Genomic DNA, 21,033 nt, shown 5'->3' on the forward strand with positions numbered 1-21,033 from the left:
CCACCGGGCCGGCCCAGAGTCAAAGGTGTTTTAATGAAAAAACAACAAACAAACAAACAAACAAAAAAAACAGTATAAAATCCAAGTGGCTTGATTTCTAATAAAATTGTCTATTAGGCCTGCTGGAGTTTTAGCTAATGTTATACTATATTTATAGACTATACTAATAATTTCTAATCCAGATATAAGAATTTCACAATTTCATAAGTTCTCTTTATTAGTTCTCTTCATTACAGTATGACCTAAATATAAATAACTTTAGGTAGGAAGTCACACACCTATGTTTAAAGAACAATCCCATCCCACTTTAAAAAACTTTAAGAAATTAAAGAAGCTAAATATTGTTTCTAAAATCTAGCCTAGCCAAGCAATCCTAGAGACAGACATTTCCTCAAATAGTTCTTTTATTAAAAAAATCTAAAATATCCTTAGGTTTTCCATGGTTTCTGTTCAGTATAAATGGATAAAGATGTACTCAGTTTACACAATCTCCCACTAACTCTTCTTTCACCTTAACTTTGTCTTTTAGTTCTTTGCTCAGAGTCATCAAATACCAACATTTAAGGGTCCAAGGTTGCTTCTCTGCTTGCAATGATAGGTTCATTACTGCCCCTAAACTCTGAGATAATTCCAAGTAACATTTACAGATTCTCTTAGACTTCTAATGAGGCAGTTTGTTAAGAATTACTAAGAAACTTCTGAGAAACATGAAAATTAAAGGTTAAATCTCTTAAAGTTTCTACTCTTATAGCTATGATTTATAAACTTTGACCTGGGGGGGGGGGGGGGGGGGGGGGGGGGGGGGGGTGGAGGAGAGGAAAGAATGATGTCTATCACATTTCTGAAAGATAAGGCAAAATAATCATGGTTAACTGATCTATTAAGTAAGGAGCAGACATTATGCTATCAAAATAATAGCGAGCTGATTTTACATCAAGGATTATATTCTCAGCTCAAAAGTGCATACAAACAAAAGCCACCAGAATAAAGCAATAATTTAAGTTATAAAGGTTGTAGACAAACATAAAATGAGAGGTTTAAGGTAGGTAACATTAACAATATTATGCTTCAGTATTATTCTGTAGTGGAAAGAGGCAATGGAGTCAGAACACTTGATCAAATTTTGGCTGCTCCAATTATTAGCAACGTGATCTCGGGTAAGGTATTTAGCCTTTTAAATTTGTTTTAAAGTTTGTAATTATGTACAATTTTGAACAAGTGGAAAGAGGCAATGGAGTCAGAACACTTGATCAAATTTTGGCTGCTCCAATTATTAGCAATGTGATCTCGGGTAAGGTATTTAGCCTTTTAAATTTGTTTTAAAGTTTGTAATTATGTACAATTTTGAACAATCCATAAAATCCAAAAAATGTCACTGACAGAGCAGATTTAACTAATGTTAACATCTAGCTATTTTTGGTTTTACATCACTTACACTACACATACAACTAAAGCCCATTATCCTCTTCCCCTCCTTTATCTTCCAATTTCCTTCCTTCAATAGAGAAAACCACTTTCCTGAAATTGGTGGAATCATTTCCATACATGTTTTTCTAAATAACTTTAGCTTTCTCAGTTTTCTGTTTATTACATCTAGGTACAGATTAGTTAACTTATTATCAGGTAGATACTCTAGAAAATGCTATATAGAAAATATAACCACTACCCCCAAGAAACTTAAAACCTTACCAGGAAAAAAAACACAAAAATAAGATAGTATACTATATTTCACTAAAATTAACTATAAGACCTAGAATTATTTTATGTACACTATGGGAGGAGGAAATGGCCAATTAAATTTTGTTTTTTTTTCTTTTTTGTTTTCGGCATCTGGCTGGTATGGGGATCGGGCCAATTAAATTTTCACAGTACTTTTTTAAATTATAGGAAATTTCAAACAAAGCAGAGAGGACATAAAAATAAAAACCCATATACCCATATCCCAACCTCCATAATTGTTAATTCATAACCAATTTTAACTTATCTATTACCTTCTCAAGATCATTTTGAAGCAAATCCTGGACATCATATCATGGATATTCAATATATAACTCTAAAAGATAAGTGCTCTTTGGGGAAAATGTATCCTTAATACCATTATCACAGGTAAAACAAAAGAAACCCAAATTGGTTGAATGTTTCTTAGTCTCTTTTAATCTACAGGTTCTCCTCCCCTACTTTTCAAACTCCTTAGAATTTCTTGACTGAAGAAATTAGGTCATTTGCCTTGTGGTCTGAATTTTGCTGATTGCATTTCCTTGTCATTTAACATGCATTTCTATTTCTGCTCCTGTATATCCTGTAGATCACCAGTTAGCTCTCTCAATGAGGTGCAGGTTTGATTGAGGGGTAGGGAGCACACTACTGCATATCTGGTGTTATTTACTTCCAACAGGAAGTGTTTAATGTCTGGTTGTCTGTCTCTCCTTTTGTGATGCTAACAGTCATTGCAAATATTCATTAGTTTACAAAATACCAATATTCAAAATCTTTAATTCCTTCTTTATTTGCTGATATACATCTTTAAAAATTCCCTTTATCACCTGTTCAATTATCCTATAGTTTATTTAGGAAAGGCAAGATAGATGCTTGGATTTTTCCTTTTATTTACCCGTTTTCAAAATGAATCTTACTGGTTCCTCCAAAGGAGACCAATTTATTTTTATTTATTTATTTATAAAGTATCATGGTGAACCCACAGATTTAAATATATTTGACAGGTTTCAATAACTGTAGTTATTAGTATCCTTCTTGATGCTCAAATTGCCCCACTTTTGGTTAGAAAGAGCCCAATTAAGCTTTTTCCTGAGTTTTTTTGTAATAATCCTAGCAGTCTTTTATAGCTTTCTTGTTTTCTGTTAGAAAAAATGTTCTAGACATATCTTATTTAATTACTACCTCAAATCTGGAATCAGCCATTTTTTTCAAGGAATCCTGGTTCTTTTACTGGGAAATAGTACAGGTTGAGCATCCTAAATTTGCAAATCCAAAATCCAATATGCTCCAAAATCCAACAAAACTTTTTGAGCGCTGACATGACACTCAAGGGAAATGATCATTGGAGCATTTTGGATTTTAGGATGCTCAAACGATTAAAGTAACTGCAAATGCTTCCAAATCCAAAAATATCTGAAATCCAAAATACTTCTGGCCCCAAACATTTCAGATAAGGGATACTCGACTTGTATTGAGAGAACACAATCTGGACACCAGGGATAGGTCACAGTGGTTTCTATCACTTAGAAGGTTTATTTTATAATTGTTGTAAAAGCTCTTTTAGACACTGACGTGGGTTGAACAGTGTTCCCACTCCCCAAATTCATGAGCCTAGAACCTCAGAATATGGCCTAATTTGGAAATAAGGTTTTTAAAAACCAATTAATATAAAATTGATATGAGATCATACTGGATTAGGGTGGACCCTAAATCCAGTAAGTGTCCTTATTAAGAGACAGAAAAGGATACACAACGAAACATAGAGAAGAAGGCCAAGTGAAGATTGAGACAGAGATTGGAGTGATGCAGCTACAAATCAAGAAATGCCAAGGATAGCCAGGTGTCACCAGAAGTTAGGAAGAAAACAGAACGGGCTCTTCCTAAAGCCTTCAGAAGGAAGCATGGGCTTGCCAACACCTTGCATTCAGACATCTAGCCCCCAGAACAGTGAGAGAATAAATTTCCATTGTTTCAAGTCACCACATTTGTGGTCATTTGTTATATCAGCTCTAGGAAATTAAGAGAGACCTAGACATAGTTTTTTTCTATCTTAAAATCAAATCATAAATGAAAATGGGTATGATACATAATGGTTAAGGTATTCTTAAAACTTCTTTATGTGTAGAATCCAAGTATTTCAAATTACTTTTCAACTCCTGAGTTTATCAATGTTTTTTCACACAATATCATACTCTACACTATCATGAACTAAGTGATTTCTTCAGAAAATCCATAAAAGAACTAACTACGGTGGTGGACTCACACCAGTTCTGTAATTAATTATGTAGAGTTTGCCAACTTTTGACTCTCTGGGGAACATATGCACACATTTGATTAACTTCTCCAAATACCTCCATTCTCAATTGCAGGCCTAGGGGGTAAGAGAACGCCAGAATTATCTAGGGATTTTCTTCCAAGCTTCTACTATCCATTCTCCAAATTTAATGACAGTACTTTGTATGTTCATACATTTGCAGGCAGTGACAACTATGCTACCGCTTGGTCAAGAGTGCTCATACAGGACAAATAAGACCGAATCTCATTTCAGAGATGTTCAAATGTAAAAAAGTAGGATCCTCAGTACTGATCAAATAAGGAACATGTTAAATAAATCGTAAAGACAAAAATGCAACATAACCTCAGAAATGAGTTAGCTTATTACCTCCACTTTTGAAAACTTTAGAAACTTTCTAACAGGTTATTTGGCTTCCCATCCTTTTGGAATAACTTTCTCAGGTTAATTTTCCTAAAATGGTTTTAGCCAAGAACAAATAAACATATATCAACAGAAACTCATCACCACTAAAATAACCTGAAGATGAACAAATCTTATTTGTATACAACATGCAAACATCCACATTTCTTCAGAGCATGTCTACTTGGTTGTAGATACTTTACATATCCAAAAAAGAATCCCCCCCATCTTTATTAAGATATAACTGACAAACAAAAATTACATACATTTAAGGTACACTACTTAATGTTTTGATATACATTATACACAGTGAAATAATCACCACAATCAAATCGAACTACATTAACCTTCTGGCAGAAACAGGTTTTTTTTAAAGAATTAAAATTATAATTTTAAATTAGCCATCCATACTTAAATTGGCCTAGGATGTCCACAAAAACCTGTTTTTCACATTCTAAATAGTAAAACAAAATCTCAAATCAGAATGAATCACAGATTCTTATAAATGGGCTTCACTATAATGAAGCACTATGGATTTAAGATTTGCCTATGTTACACTCTCTAAAAATAAGCCCAGGTAGGATATATATACTTAAAGAAAATTACTGTGGTCTTAAAACCACAATTAACATAGTGAGAGTGGGCCAAATTATCTAGAGAAAATCTGCAACATTACTTAATCTTCCTCAATAGCAAATTTTATATCAGATTCTAGAGTTGTCAAGCAAAGGCTATCCATAAAAAAGAATGGTAATCTACAGCAATGACATAGGAAAACAAAGACTGTTTTCATATCTAAAGTTCTTTAACAAAAGAAAAATGTGGGGGAGAAAAGGGGGTGGGGGAGGAATGGGTAAAGTGCCATGAAAATTGATTATATTGTATAATGAAGAGTATACTAATTATCCTGATTTGAACATCACATATTGCACACAGGTATTGATATTCAATGTTATATTATATAGATATGTACAATCAACTATGCACTAATAAAAAATAAGTAAATTAAAAAAAATGCTTTTTTAATCACTAAAATCCAGAGAGCAAAACAAACAGCTTTGTTTTTTGTGTGCGGCATAAAAATATGTACTTCTTTATTAACACACTAAATAACAGTATCTAGCGGCAGGGCTAATAACTTCTGTAATTCCGAAGTAGAGCTGAGCAAAATCAATATTCCAGTTGTAATGAGATATGAAAAATCTGTGATTTTATTAGTGATAATGGGTAGGTGTAGTCAATAATGTGTGGTTTTTTTTTTTTGGCCTTCAAGCATAATAGAAGAAAATCCTAATTTCGATTAATGAAAATAAGTATATTCTTTCCCATCCAAGTTCACAGACCCCCTGACTTGTATCCACTGGTTCCTTGGGAGTCCATGAAGCCCAAGTTTAGATCCCCAGGATGGAGGAAGAGAACTTGGACTGTTAGATCTGTATACTGTGTAACAAATAACTTTAAAGGCAATTTTACTTTATTAGTAAATTATCAAAGGCAGAACATTTGTTGATCTGTAAATCTAACCTGAGAGATCACGTTAATTCCAGTCAAAAAACAAAACAAAAAACAACTGAATTCATAATGTATAAAAAAATAGTTATTTAGATTTAAAAACAATGAATTCATAAATTCATAACTCATTAATTCATTGGTACTATCTATAAATAAAAATTCACTGTAATCAAGGCTGAAAAATAAATACCCACTTCCTTGCTTAGAAACAGCTTATAATAAAGTGTTCTTTGGAACAATAAACTGCCTGGACCCCAAGGAGTAGTAACAAAGTATTATATGGATGGTGCCATTTTGTTTAGGCCCTGCAGCAAAGCCTTCCTGTGTCAAAGAATCATGCACCAAACAAGAAGAAAAGACAGAAATATTTAACTACTCACGCAGATAAATATGTTAGAGGTGCTTCATTTCCAAAGTTTCAAATTAGAAAGCGTGGCTAGAGGCCAAACCACAACTGCCTCTGGGAACTGTGAATTAGTTTCTTGCTGTCACGGAATTCCCTTGCTATTGCTTACACTTACTGGCCTACAAGGTATTTTATCTCATCTCCCCAAAAGACTTCTGCACTAATGAGTAGAATAAGACCACTATGTAGGTTGCTAAACATCAAGTAACTGAGAAACACTTTTTTCTCCCAACACACACACACACCCCTCCCTCCAAACTGAGCAATAAGAAAAGAAGCGCAGGGAATAGTATGACTCCACGAAAGCAAAATTTATGTAAGACTTAACACAATGTACAGAGCTCCCAACTCAACTGTTTTCCAAAGCAAAATGTTACTAATGAGAACTCTGGCACAATCATTAAATTAAAAAACAAAGGTAGAATACACAAGCAAAAAGTCACTTACCATGTATCATCTTCAAGTCATAAAATTTTGCACTTAATAGATCTTCTCTTATGATGACTTTTTTTCTGTGAAGAGGTAAAAAAGAATTGCCCATCAAAATGAAATCTATTAACTACCCTGAAAATCTAGTAAACGATTTAAGTAATATTCTCACAAACTCCTACAAGATATTACAATGTCAAGCTAGATTTTAATATATAATGATTTGTATAATCTCAGTCTTTAAACCATAATCTTGTCTTCCTTCCTTCCTTTCTCACTTCCCTTCTTTCCTTCTTCCTCCCTTCCTTCCTTTTTCTATTTATTATGAAAAACCTCAGATCTGGAGAAGAGGATGCAGAGCGGTGTGCTGAGCTCCCCCCATCCCACCACCCAGCTTCAAACTTGTCACCTCATGGTCAGTATGGTTTTGTGCAGAGGCCTGGACCTCTAGCCTAGCAAAAATTTCGACCACAGTGATGTCAGTATGTATTTCCAAAGGTAAGGATTCTTTCTCCTCTCCCCATAACATCTTATTTTGAAACAATTCAACCCTACAGAAAAGTTGGGCTGGTTAGCTCAGCTGGTTAGAGCGCAGCCTTGTAACACCAAGATCACTGGTTCAGATCCCTGAATCAGCCACCCACCCCAAAAAAGTTGAAAGATTAGTGCAGTGAATGACATGAGCTGTTCACGTGGACTGCTGCAGTGGCAGTCTCTACCCCCACCCTTCCTCCCTTTGTCTCTCTCTGTCTCTCTCTTTGTGTCTCTGACTCTGTCTTTCTATGTCTTTCACTCTCTCATCTCTCTCCATATACATGTATCCATGTGTATCTATTTATATTTTTCCTGAAATAAAGTCATGACACCCCTAAATACCTAAACATGCAAATCCTAAGAATAAAGACATTTTCCTTTATTTAAAAAACAACAGCAGCAGCAAAAAACAATCTTATTGGCTGATCATAACTGGCTAGCTACTGGGCCATGTAGAATACAGGTAAGCAGATAACACTTTTTTTTAAAGAGCTAATAGAAAATTCTAGCAAAGACAGCGTGACTAGTTGTCTGTCCTCACTCAGTTGCCATTCTCCACTCCAATGACTTAAATGGAGGTTCACTACCAAGAAACAAAATACCACTGAGTGCGATCCCTTACTTGGAACTATTAGAAAGTATAAGAAAGAGGGATGTCGGGGTTTTACTGCTTTAGAAGAGAAAGGCAAAACTGAATGGATCTTGTCTGCATGCTGGAAAGACCAGGCATATGCAGTAAACAAAATATTGAATGACAGAAATGCTAAAAACATCCAAAAAACTTGAAAAAAGTATACCATAAATACTTAACAGCTGACAGAGATTTTCCACCTTGGGAGATATCATTAAGGGTATAACTTGGTGGGCAAAAGCTAATTATTATTTTGCACCTGTTATTTCCTTACACCACCCCCTACGAGAAATCTCTGAGAAAAAGCAGTCAAACGTGGACTACCTTAGCTATGTTAGACTCAAATAAAAACAAGCCTTACAGGCCATTCAACAATGACCACTGCACCCACAGCAAGAGTCAAGAGAATTGGCTGATTTTGAAGGAGCATAAAAATACACATCCATGACATTGTCACAGCCAATAACAGGAGTTGTATCAAGAATGAACCTATAAAAAGGCATTTTTTAAAACTGAATCATAATTGATTATACATATTTTGAGGATTCAATGTTGACATATGTTGATCAAATCAATATTACTAGTATGTATATTATTACAAATTGTACTTATTCTTTATGCCCCTTGTCCAATCTCTCCTTATCCCCCTGTCCCTCCCCCCCTCCTACCACTGATAACCCTAGATTTCTTCTTTCCCTCTGAAAGAGTAATGGTTATTCTGTTGATTTGTTGCCTTAGATGATCTGTCCAATGCTGAAAGGTATGTTTAGGTCCCCCAATATTATCGTAGAGAAGATGCTTCTTCTGTCACTCTGGAATGAGCTTTGTGGAGAGAGACATCCTATTCTTTTCTTTGGTCTCTGCTGGTGACTCTCCTTGTGTCAATGCACCCCAGTGGCTGGCAAACCATCTGCGTGGTGGTTGTGACATCAAGCCACTTTTGCAGCAGCCATGGTTACTGTGTGGTGGTGGGCCACCCACATGGAGGTGATGTTTTTGGCATGCTCCTTGGTGCTGGCGGTGTACCCGTTTGTGGGCAGGGGGTCCGATCCCTGGATCCATGCCCCAGGCCCCATGCTCCAGGCCACCGGGTGGGTCCCCAAGGTACTGGTGGTGTGCCTGGGCTGGAACTAATTTTTTATCCTTTGCTTACTTCTAAACCGGTACTGTGTGGTGGTGGGCCACCCACATGGAGGTGATGTTTTTGGCATGCTCCTTGGTGCTGGTGGTGTACCCGTTTGTGGGCAGGGGGTCCAATCCCTGGATCCATGCCCCAGGCCCCATGCTCCAGGCCCCCGGGTGGGTCCCCAAGGTACTGGTGGTGTGCCTGGGCTGGAACTAATTTTTTATCCTTTGCTTACTTCTAAACCGAGAGAACTTCCTGTGGGAACTAGTACTTGAGCTCTGTGGCTGAGCTAAATTGCTGCTTTGCTGCTGTTTCCCTAGGGAAGACATTTTGTGCAGCTCACGATTTAATGGTTGACCTTATAGGTACTTCCAGCTCTCCAGAGATTCGGTGCACCTGGGTTATGTAGAAACTCTGATCTGGTCCTGAGTCTTTTCATCAAACTGCACCCCATGCAATTCTGCATTCCCAACCAGTCTCCTCTGAGTGGTCCTGCACTGATTGCGGGGCGGATTGGCTGTCCTTGCTGTGTCCCAGTGTTTTCCTGGTGGGCCCGTCTCCCCCATCGCCGTGCTCCAAACACTTCCCATGGGACAGGCCCTGTGCTGGTCCCTTGCGATGACTCACGAGCCTCTGAATGGCTCCTCTTTTTCAGCTGTTCTGGCTCCTCACTCCTGTGTTGGTCCACAGGAATCCTATTAGTGGGCTTGCTGTCCTGGGGGCCACCAAGGCCCTCTTCTCCCCTGCCGCCTCCAAGCAACTCCATCCAAAGGGCACAGCTGCAGCTTCTGCCGGCTCCTTCTCCATGCTCTCAGCAGTTCCAGCCTTAAAGCGGCTGCGGAACAAAATGTTGCAAGCAGGTTTTTCTTCCATTGTGGCTTCTCCCCCTTCATTAACTCCATAGGTCTCTCCTCCTCCTCCCTTAAGCTCCAGTGGCCCCAGCTTGGCTGTTGTTACATTTTTATAGTTGTAAATTGGTTGATTTGTGTGAGAGAGTGAAGCTGGGGACCGTCTATTCCGCCATCTTGACTGGAACTCCAAAACGTATTTCTTAACTATGCCTGGGAAAAATATGCTACTATCTACTATGCAAACATAAATACAAAAAACAAAGCTAATTCAGAAATAAGTTATAAAATTTGCTCTAATGCAGTTATTAACTCTGGGGCTTATAGGTGGGCTCTCGGAGTGGATATTCCACGAGTACCTTAAAATCAGATATAAAGTTTTGTATCTGTTAACATGTACTTTCCTGGCAGAAGGAACCTGTAGCCTTCTTTGCATTTTCTAAGTCTAAAACTACCCAAAAGTTAAGATCTAAGGAGCATAGTGTTACAAATTAGTGAGAGGTTCAATAAACCTCAGTGACTATTGTCAATTGTTTTAGTAAGTAAATAAATTTACTCTCTCTCTTTTTTTTTTGGCAGCTGGTTGGTACAGGGATCTGAACTCTTGATCTTGGTGTTATAACACTGCGCTCTAACCAACTGGGCTAACTGGCCAGCTGAACTTTACTCCCTTAGGAAATTAGTATTCTGATAAGATGTAAGGAACTATAGATTTAATTTCAAATTTGACAATATGCTGACATAAAAATACAACTTTTGGACAGCTCTAAATACATTTCAGATCAAAATAGCCTTACGTTTTAAATGTATTAGAACAAGTTACTTTAAGCATTAATTAAAAAATTAATTTCTACTATAGCACTCATATTCAATTTAGTTAAAGAAATATGTTAAATAGCTATTAAACTCAAGTACTAAGCACTGTATTTCTAGGCAGTTATGTTAAAATAGGACAATGGTTTTAACAATAGCAATTAAGAAAAAATTCAAGTATGTTTAAAAAACATTTAAAACATAAACACTTGTTATAGTAGGTAGCAAGTGCTTACTACAACACAAGGAAGCAAAATGTGAAAGGTAATAAGTAGTTTCAGTCTCATGAAGAACATTGTGCTATATCATTAGTTACTTTTTGTCCAGTACTATTAAAAGAGTGGTCTGAGCACTGGAACTTATCTATTAACTTTTACTGGTTTGTGACAAGTATAAAAATGAGAGTAAGCACTCAGAAGTTTCAATAGAAATTTTATAGCACTGCAACATTTTTATTTTACAAAAGTTTTAGTCTAAAACACATTAGGAAAAAACATTAAAAACAGAAGAAACAAAAACAGTGAAAAAACTAACTTTTCACCAAAGACAGAGCTTAAATTATATTCTCAGATTTCAGCTGGTCCTTCCTTAAATTATCAAGTGTGTGCTTTCAAAGAAGTAATTAAATACATTTAAAACACCACTTCATTTTTTAAACAAAGAATACTCCTTTTACTAGTTAACTTCTGGTTCTACTCATTTAGATTCCACTTCTAAAGTTAATCGCTAACCTTATACAGCTTTTAGAATTTTCATGACAGGAGAGCTGTTCCTTAAAAGGGCTTTCATGTTTCTTGTCTTTTGTTTCTCTCAATTGTCTTTTTACTTGAACCTATGAGAAAAGCAAAATCATCTCTTTAGAGCAATAATCCAACATCACAAATTCTCCCCTGATGTGATTAAAAAAAAAAAATCATAGAAGCAGAATTGTCTGAATAAGTATAGTCCAAATACATATATGCTTATTCATTCAAGCGTGCTAAACCATAAGCTTAGTAAGTGTGCTAAGCTCTTAGGAAACAAAATAGTGAGACTGGCATATAAATAGATTAAGTGCTCACACAGAGATTGAGCACAGATTTGTGTACACACATATGACTGAGAAATTAACTGTATTTGAGGATGTCAGAGAAGATGTTAATAAGTAGACAGATACTTTGTAAATTGGTCTTGAAGAATGAGTGGAAATTTGTCAAAGGAAAAAATATTCTAGATGGCAGAAAGAACACAGAGTAATAAGAAACAGTGAGAAGCCAATGTAGATAGGAAAGAAAAGAATAACAAGACATGAAGTTGATGAAATGTGTTTGGACCAGACTGTAAACATCCTTAAATAAGAAAGTAACTCTATAGGTATCAGAGTGTAAGTGGGGTTTTTCATGCAAGTGAATGAGATGATCAAATTTGTGCTGTACGAAGATAACTTTTTTTGTTTGTTTTTGTGGCTGGCCAGTACAGGCATCTGAACCCTTGACCCTGGTGTTATTTATCAAGGAAGATAATTTGACAGTGCTTTGAAGAATGAATCAGCTAAGAGGAGACTATAAAAACCGGGAAACCAGAACAAAAGCTCTTACAATAGTCTAGTAGTGTAGTGTAGAACTACATTGTCCAAGACGATAGTCACGAGCCAATGTGGCTACTGACTGCTTGGAATGTGGCTTGTCAGCACTGAGATGTGCTTTAAGCATAATATATACAGCATTTCAAAGACAGTACAATTTTTAAAAAAAATGTAAAATCTCTAAGTAATAATTCTTTTAAATCATTACATGTTGAAATAATATTAGATATGTTTAATTAAATCAAATATTTAATATATATATTTAAAAGAGTAAAAAGAAATAGGTGAAATAGATTTTAATGTGCCTGCTAAAAATTCTAAATTACATAGTGGCTTAGATCATACCATTGGACATCACTGGTCGAGGTAATAGCACGAGTGCCTACAAAGAGGCAACAGTAGTGGGATGAAGAAGGAACAAACTTAAGACACTGAGCAGAAGAAATAAGCAAAAACGAGGAGAGAAAAATGGAAAATTCCCAAAAGTTTCTGATCTGGATGGCTGGGGTTGTGATTCTATTAACAACTAGGGCTGAGAAGAGGGCAGGGAATAAGATGAGTTTGGGATTTGCTAATATTTAGATTTCTTTGATATTCTCGATGGAGATGTGCAACAAATGGTTGGAAATAAGGTATGGTTGTCAGGAAAGAGATCTGGACTAATGACCAAATTTCAGAAGCCATCCAAATATAAGTAGTGCTTAAAGCTAACAAAGTAACTGAGAAGACTTAGGGAGAAAGTATACCCAGAGAATTGAAGATCCCCTGAGCAGGCCCACTGATTAAGAAAAGGAAGGTAAAGAGATGACAAAGAAGACTGTAAAAGATAGGTAAAACAAATACACACATACATACATACATGTGAGTATACTTCAAAAAGTTTATGATTAGGATCCCCATACCTGTCAGCCACCCACCCCCCCCACAAAAAAAGAAGTTCGTGGAAAACAGAATTAAAAGATAATACAAATCTTTCCATGAACTTTTTGAAGACCCCGCGTACATACCCATAAGAGAAGAATAGCCTAGAAGCCAAAGGAAGTGTTGAGGGTAGTCAACAGCATTCCATGCAGAAAACAGACTATGGAATTTGGAAGTAAGATTACTCTAGATCTTAGCGAGGACAGCTTTAGTAAAATAAGATGATAAAGGTAAATAAATACTTAATGCGAGTTGAAAAGTGAGTAAGAATTGAGAAAATGGAGATATCTCATTCAAGAAATTCAGCAGTAAAGGGAAAAAGATAATAAAGTGAAGATTCAAAAGAAATTAAGGCTGAAGGAAGACATTAGAAGAGTGTGGAAGATATCTCATAAGAAATAAACTTCAAGTTAAATAAAATTAGATTATCACTATACAAAACTTTTAAGTAAAATACAAACTCTATTAAATATATATACATTTTTATTCCAAGCAAAAGAACAAAATGTCACAGAAAACATCTTCAGAAGCTAGTTCATGCTAATTAATCTTTAGAAACATTAGATAGATGTCTAAAAAACAGGGAATATGTCTTTCCAAGAAGCCACATTTTAATTTCTATTGTTATACTTACATGTTATATCTTTTCTCTAAGATATACTAATTTGCATAGATGGCATAGAGATACACAATTACAAAAGAGCAAATCATTTTTTACATGCCATTTTCTTTGAATTGTTTGCACCTTACATGAAGACTCATCTGGTAAAACATATCAAAACAAATTATAAACACCTACGCTGAGAATGACTAATGCTTAAATAGTTGTACATTGCTTCCATCCCCTTTCCTACTTACAGGTGGTAACCAAGCTGTCATAGACTAATAGTGCTACCTGGAAACAGTGTTTCTCCCATTAATGGCATCACATGATTAGATAGATAGATAGATAGATAGATAGATAGATAGATAGATAGATAGATAGATAGATAAGATAGATTAGATAGATAGATAGAGATGAGAGAGAGAGAGAGAGAATTTCAAAATTCAAAATTTCAGTAATCTTTGTAGAAAGGTCTGAGCTAGTCATGCTCAATTACATGTTAAACCTAAAGTTGATCATTTACAAATACACACAAACTGGAAATCTATCAAAGCAAAACAGCCTCAATTAACTTTACATATTTCATGCTGCAAAATAAAATTTGAGACTTACCTTAACACAACCTTCCAATGCACTGAATTTAAACACTGCCTGAAAAGGTTTTCGGTCAATAGGACATGAAGCCAGTGTCTGAAAAAATAATTAACAAATTGTATGTTTACAAATGTTTCCTTAGAAAGGACAAAATTAAACCATATTAAATACACTTATTAGATCATAATGGGAATAAAAAAATATTTTTTCTTCTTTCAAAGGTGAAGCAAATAAAATACTCTCAGCCTGTATCATGCCACAAACAAATACCTTAAATTTGTATCATTCATTCAAACATTTACTGAACACCTACTGTATGTTAGATTATATATCTCTGTACATAATACAGAGATAAGATCTCTTTTATTAAGATCCCATGAAGACGTGCTGCCCAGTTGAGAACTACTGGTATAATGATAAGATAAGCTGGGCTGAAATCAGCAGCTCTGTGATGTAAAGCTGGCTGTTAATGCTAAATTCAGACAACTCTAAGGAATGGCTTAGCTAGGTCCCTTACAGATTTTAATATTGGATGACAATATTTTCCCCCCAAATTAATTATTTTGAATAGGCAATTGTGCCAGCATTAAAAATATTTAAAAGATATGAAGAAAATAAAGTATTCAGCCACTTGTCCCCTCAAGCCACCTAGATGACCTCTCCAGAGGTAGTTTCTTTTATATCCTTTTGCATGTATTCTATTCATGTACATTTGCATATATTCAATGACATATATGTGTATCTTTTTATTATATACTATAGTTAATTCATATGCTGAAGTGATTTCTGTTTTTTTCCTCTTAGTTATATATCTCAGATTGATTCATATAAATTCGGACCTGCCCTATTTTTAACAGCATGGTATGTCATAATAGTTTTAGTTTATATTTCCTTTTATATGAGTAAGGGTGAGTATATTTTCATATTTTTAAGGGATCATTCAATGTTCCCTTTCTTTAAACTGTCTATTCATGCTCTTTGCCTAACTTTTTTATTATTATTATTGTTTTTTTTTTCCTTTTTGTCTTTTTTTACTGACCGGTAACGGGATTGCAACCCTCGGTGTTGCGCCCGCACCGCGCTCAGCCAGTGAGCGGGAACCGGTCTCCACATGGGATCCGAATCCTTGGCGGGAGCACTGCCGCGCTCCCAAGCAGTGCACTTCTCCAGTGTGCCCACCGGGCCGGCCCATAACTTTTTAAAATTATCTTGCTAGTCTTTTTCTAACAGAATTATAGGTAAACTTTATTTTTTAAGAAAATTGGTCCTTCAATCACTGATTATAAATCAATGTTATTTATTTTGATGTATATTTCCTGTCCTTTCAAAATTCATACACATCAACTACGATTAAGAGTTTTGCTGGTAATACGAAACTCATAAACCACCAAAAGGTGATATAATTAACACCCAAGACAGGATTTTTAACAATTTAATAGCAATAGTCTAGACGACCAAAGATACTAATGAAATCTAGATAAATTATATTATTCCTAAGTGAAAAAATGTGATCTTTGCCTTTCTGGGCTTTATTACACATCAAGATATGCTTATAAAAGTACAGGTAGAACAGACTGTTTCAAAGAACTCAACATCATAACTATCTGTGTGATTACTGTTTATCCCATTAGCATTACTGTATGAAACTTCTTAGGTTAGAGATTATATTAATACTACATTTATAATTTAAATGAATATTTAAAAGTAAAATCTTTCAAGTGCTTCCTATTTTACCAAAGTTTCAAAATGTATTTTNAATCACTGATTATAAATCAATGTTATTTATTTTGATGTATAGTTCCTGTCCTTTCAAAATTCATACACATCAACTACGATTAAGAGTTTTGCTGGTAATACGAAACTCTTAAACCACCAAAAGGTGATATAATTAACACCCAAGACAGGATTTTTAACAATTTAATAGCAATAGTCTAGACGACCAAAGATACTAATGAAATCTAGATAAATTATATTATTCCTAAGTGAAAAAATGTGATCTTTGCCTTTCTGGGCTTTATTACACATCAAGATATGCTTATAAAAGTACAGGTAGAACAGACTGTTTCAAAGAACTCAACATCATAACTATCTGTGTGATTACTGTTTATCCCATTAGCATTACTGTATGAAACTTCTTAGGTTAGAGATTATATTAATACTACATTTATAATTTAAATGAATATTTAAAAGTAAAATCTTTCAAGTGCTTCCTATTTTACCAAAGTTTCAAAATGTATTTTTATTCCTAAAGGTAAATTTAGATAAACAGTCATAAAAACATTAAACAGTAATAAAAGCAAAGTTGTTTCCTTCAATGTTTTTGTAAAAAACTATTAGGATATGTGCAGAGGCTCTGGACTTACTGTCTACTTTCATATCATGTCTTCTGCATAAACTTGAGCAAGTTACATAGCCTGTCTGTGCTTCAGTTACCTCATTTATGAAAATGGGAATAACAGACCTTACCTCTAAGGTTTTTATGGGAATTAACTGAATAGTTTTTAGAAGAATGTGTGGCATCTATTAAATATTATGTAAGGTCTTATAAATATCAACTGTCTCAACTACACTAACAAAAAAACTTGGTTAATTAATAAAAAGACAATTTGCAATATGATATATATACCCATGTGAGAGACATGAGTTCTTAATAATTTTTAATTGGAATTCATAAACTTCATGACACATATGGAAATTAAAGTATTTTATTTTATTATTCTGGCTATTTCAATTTGTGAAACTAAGATCCAAAGAAAGCCACTGTGTTCAAGAAATTTACTCTATGTCAGATGCATCAAATCTTTCAAAAATTTGAAAGTAAACACTCATTTTTTTCTGTATTAAATTTCCTCCGTTGACATCAGGTAAATGACATTCTTTCCTTTACAGTTTCCAATATTGCAGTTTTAACCTGAGCCATTACATTTTGATCTGTTTCAAATAATGGGGTTCTGAGCAAGACTTTCATTCTTTTTTTCCTTAACCACAATTGCCTTGGATTTGTCTAAAGTTTCACTTGAAGAAAGGGTTCCACTGTTATTACAAAAACAAAAAGAAAGCAAACAGAAATAAAAAGAAACCAAGTTATCTTCCTCAGTTAAGGAAAGCATAGGTCAGAAAACAAGCCACCTGTGGTAGCAAAATATCTTTACTATGGCTAAGAAACAATGCTATTATCTATTTCTGACCTTAAAAGACAGGTTAGAAAAGCATTTCAAAGGGGACACAAAAAAGGAATTCAGTTATCCTGAGTTATCTCCTTAACATACTTCAAGTGACTAAGAATTCAATGAAAAAGAAATCAAAACAGATTTTAAAAAATCAGATGCATCTTTGATTTTTTTTTGTTAATGTATACTGTAAGAAAATTATAAGACTACTTTAACACACACCAAAGTTCATTAATAAGTACCAAAGAATCAAATTACATATAATGTGGTGATCATATAGCTTTAATAGGAAAATTTTTGCAAGGGCCAGCCCCGTGGCTCCCTCAGGAGAGTGTGGCACTCTCAGGAGAGGGTGGCACTGGTAGCGCTGAGGCTGCAGGTTCGGATCCTATATGGGGATGGCCAGTGCACTCACTGGCTGAGCATGGTGCAGACAACACCATGCCGAGGGTTATGATCCCCTTACCAGTCAAAGAAAAATTTTTGCAAATAGGCTTAAAAAAAAAATGGGTTGGATTAGCCTAATTTTAAGTCATTCCCAAGGAGACCTCACCCATATACTGAGCAGATATCCATCCAGAAAAATCTCAAAAGATATTTTAACTTTAGTTATCAAAGTAGAGTTTATTTCACTAGAATAACTGATTAAATTTCTAAGTTGTGAGGTATTAAAAGGTCATACTTAAAACTAATATTGAAACATTTTAACTAGTATACTTATTCTGTTTAAAATAAGTGATTTTAGTTTTGAAGAAAATTATCTCAAATTTTCTATTTCTTTATATACAAAACCCCCTTCAATTATTCACCTGTTTAAATTAATGGCTTTCATTTAAATAATTTTTAAAGTATCTAATTTAACTAGTTTCATAATTAAAGTAGTCTAAGATAATTTGACTTTACAGTACAGCTACACACTGCTTTACAGTGTAACGTGTATTAAAACAGAGAGCATACATTTTACTGTGAATGTCCTGTACTAAGGTTATATCAGTTAAGGAAGAAATTTTGATAGAAAAAATAATCTTCCTAATGATTTCAGTAAAACATACCCTAGTATTCTGAAGCGTTGTAAATTCCCAGTTCAGACAAACCCATATTTAAATGTAAGAACAGGAAACCTTCCTTATTTGGGAATTCAGGATTCTTGATTTCTAATATTTCTTGCTTCCTGCTGCTGATCTATCCTCAATCACATAGGCTGCCTATAGATAGCCCCTCCTAGAGAGAGAGAAGCAAGTGTTAAAGATAAGTGCTTAAACACTGAATCTCAGTACCTATGCTTATAAAAAGGTTTGCCTGTTCATGGGAATCTCTAGAACACCTATCTCTCCTACTAACAAATAGAACACATCATATAAAATTGCAATTCAAAATCAATTAAAGATTTAGGAATGAATACCATTAGAGACTGATGCTTATTGGAAAGCTATTCACCAGGACCTATCCCTTCCTGTTGATGGTTCCAGGACTCCTAACCTAGACCTCCAAAGTATGTGCTCACCTGCAGTCAGCCTACATGTTCCCTATTACACTTAACCAGTTCTTTCAAAACAGTCCTTGTCAATCCTTATTAGTGAAACTGTGGTTCTTTACACCAGCTTTCAGAAATGTATTCCTAAAGGACAAATGGTTGTCAGTGATAAAATTAACACCAAGTAAGAATGCATTTCATGTAACTATTCAAAGGAAACCCTTTCACGTTCCCCAAGATACATTATAAAGTTGGGTAGAATCACATTTAATCTTAATTTCTTCTGACATTTAATAAAGACTTTCTTTTTCTAGTATAAATACAAAAAAACCAGTAAACTACCTGTATAAATCTATTTACGTATTCTGACAGTTAAAACTAGGCTACACAGAAACAAATGCTAATTTATCCAAGTGATAGAGTATTAAATAAAAATCTTTACCTATATGCTTTAGGTAATGACTGCTCACAATGTAAAAACATTCTTTGCTCTACCAAAGGATTTCCCAAAGGAATAATTAACAGGGTGAAAACAGCAGTGGATCTGGAAAAATTAGCCACAAGTTCATGTTCTAGAGGAGTCAAAATCAGCAATCTCTGTAACCCACTTTAAGGATGAACACAGACAGCCCTGATCACCTGCTGCACAGATGCAATAATTAAATGAAATTATCTGATAATACAGTCATCCTTTGATATCCGTGGGGGACTGGATCCAGGACCCCCTGCGGATACCAAAATCCACAGATGCTCAAGTCCTTGATATAAAATGGTATACTATTTGCATATAACCTATGCTCATCCTCTCGTATACTTTAAATCACCTCTAGATTGCCTACAGTACCTAATAAAATATAAATGCTATATAAATAGTTGTTATACCATATTGTTTAGGAAATAATGACAAGAAAAAAAAAGCCTGTATATGTTCAGACACAAGTCTTTTTTCAACTGTTTTCCATCCCTGATTGGTTGAATTCACAGATGCAGAATCCATGGATATAGAAGGCCAACTGTACTTTACCAATTATAAAGGACTATTATAAAGCTATTCACCAGGAGCACAGATAGGTTTAAATTATAGTTATTAAATTACAGTTCACAGAGAACCACATAACACAGAGGTTTGGGTTAGTTCAGAAATCTTTTTTTAATTTAAGTTTGAAGAAAGACTGATTGAAAAAACCAAACAATAAAGTTCTGCTGAATTATTACATTACTGAAAAGTAATATCACCAGAATGACATGTAAATTTCCACTTATTGCATAAAGGAGCACGTGTATATAAAACACATCAGTAGTCAAGACATAAGTCAACTATTCATACCTTTTTGTTATGTATTAATTTAAAAATATACTCCTCACCTTTCTTCACTGAACGTTGCTCACTTCTTCAAGACCTGTATGTCACCTTGGAAAGACTCTTTATTTCTAGTCTCAGAAGAGAAAGCATGCCTTTGCCAACTGTCCAATTTCTATTTCATTAACCTCACTTTCTCAAACTAAAGCTTGTCAGCATTTGACACAAAATGGAGGACTGAAATAAGTAAGTTGAGGAAGGTAAATTTGCTTAGAGTGGGAAAGCTAATCACATTCTTAAAAGTAAGACTTAAAAGATAAGGAGAATATTTTATATTACTTAAAAGATATGGGAAGAAAACCCATATCTTTTAGATAGTAGATAACAAGAACATCCTAATCATAAATTTTGCATCACCCTTTGAACAAAGCAAACAAAACTCTTAAATGCGTTAAACATGTACTGTTCCTAAGTCCTCAAACTTTAACCTGTTAAGGGCTGAAATTTTAATCACTTCTTGTCAACTGCAAAATCATGAATTCTATTCTCCTAGCCAGTGTGTATATGTGGAGGCAGGTATCTTGTCTGTAGGGATCATAATTCTGATAAGTTGTCACTACTACAGTCCATGTGTCAGACTTTTCTAGCTTTCACCTTTTAATTGTCTATTTTAAATGTGCAAACTGAGATAGTCAG

General features: G+C 34.7%; 1 protein-coding gene across 2 annotated transcripts in view; it reads right to left on the minus strand.

The window, feature by feature from the left end:
- The window catches only part of SCAF11 (SR-related CTD-associated factor 11), a 77,934-nt gene that overhangs the window by 18,508 nt on the left and 38,393 nt on the right, over positions 1-21,033 (minus strand). For both annotated transcript variants that reach the window (XM_008576115.1, XM_008576114.1), the window contains exons 4-6: positions 14,412-14,489; positions 11,442-11,542; positions 6,777-6,841 (exon numbers count right to left, since the gene is read on the minus strand). In XM_008576115.1, coding sequence (XP_008574337.1) covers positions 6,777-6,841; positions 11,442-11,542; positions 14,412-14,489 — 244 coding nt within the window. The remainder of the gene's footprint in view (positions 1-6,776; positions 6,842-11,441; positions 11,543-14,411; positions 14,490-21,033) is intronic.

This window comes from Galeopterus variegatus, unplaced genomic scaffold (genome assembly GCF_000696425.1).
Source record: "Galeopterus variegatus unplaced genomic scaffold, G_variegatus-3.0.2 Scaffold1290, whole genome shotgun sequence".
Taxonomy (NCBI): domain Eukaryota; kingdom Metazoa; phylum Chordata; class Mammalia; order Dermoptera; family Cynocephalidae; genus Galeopterus; species Galeopterus variegatus.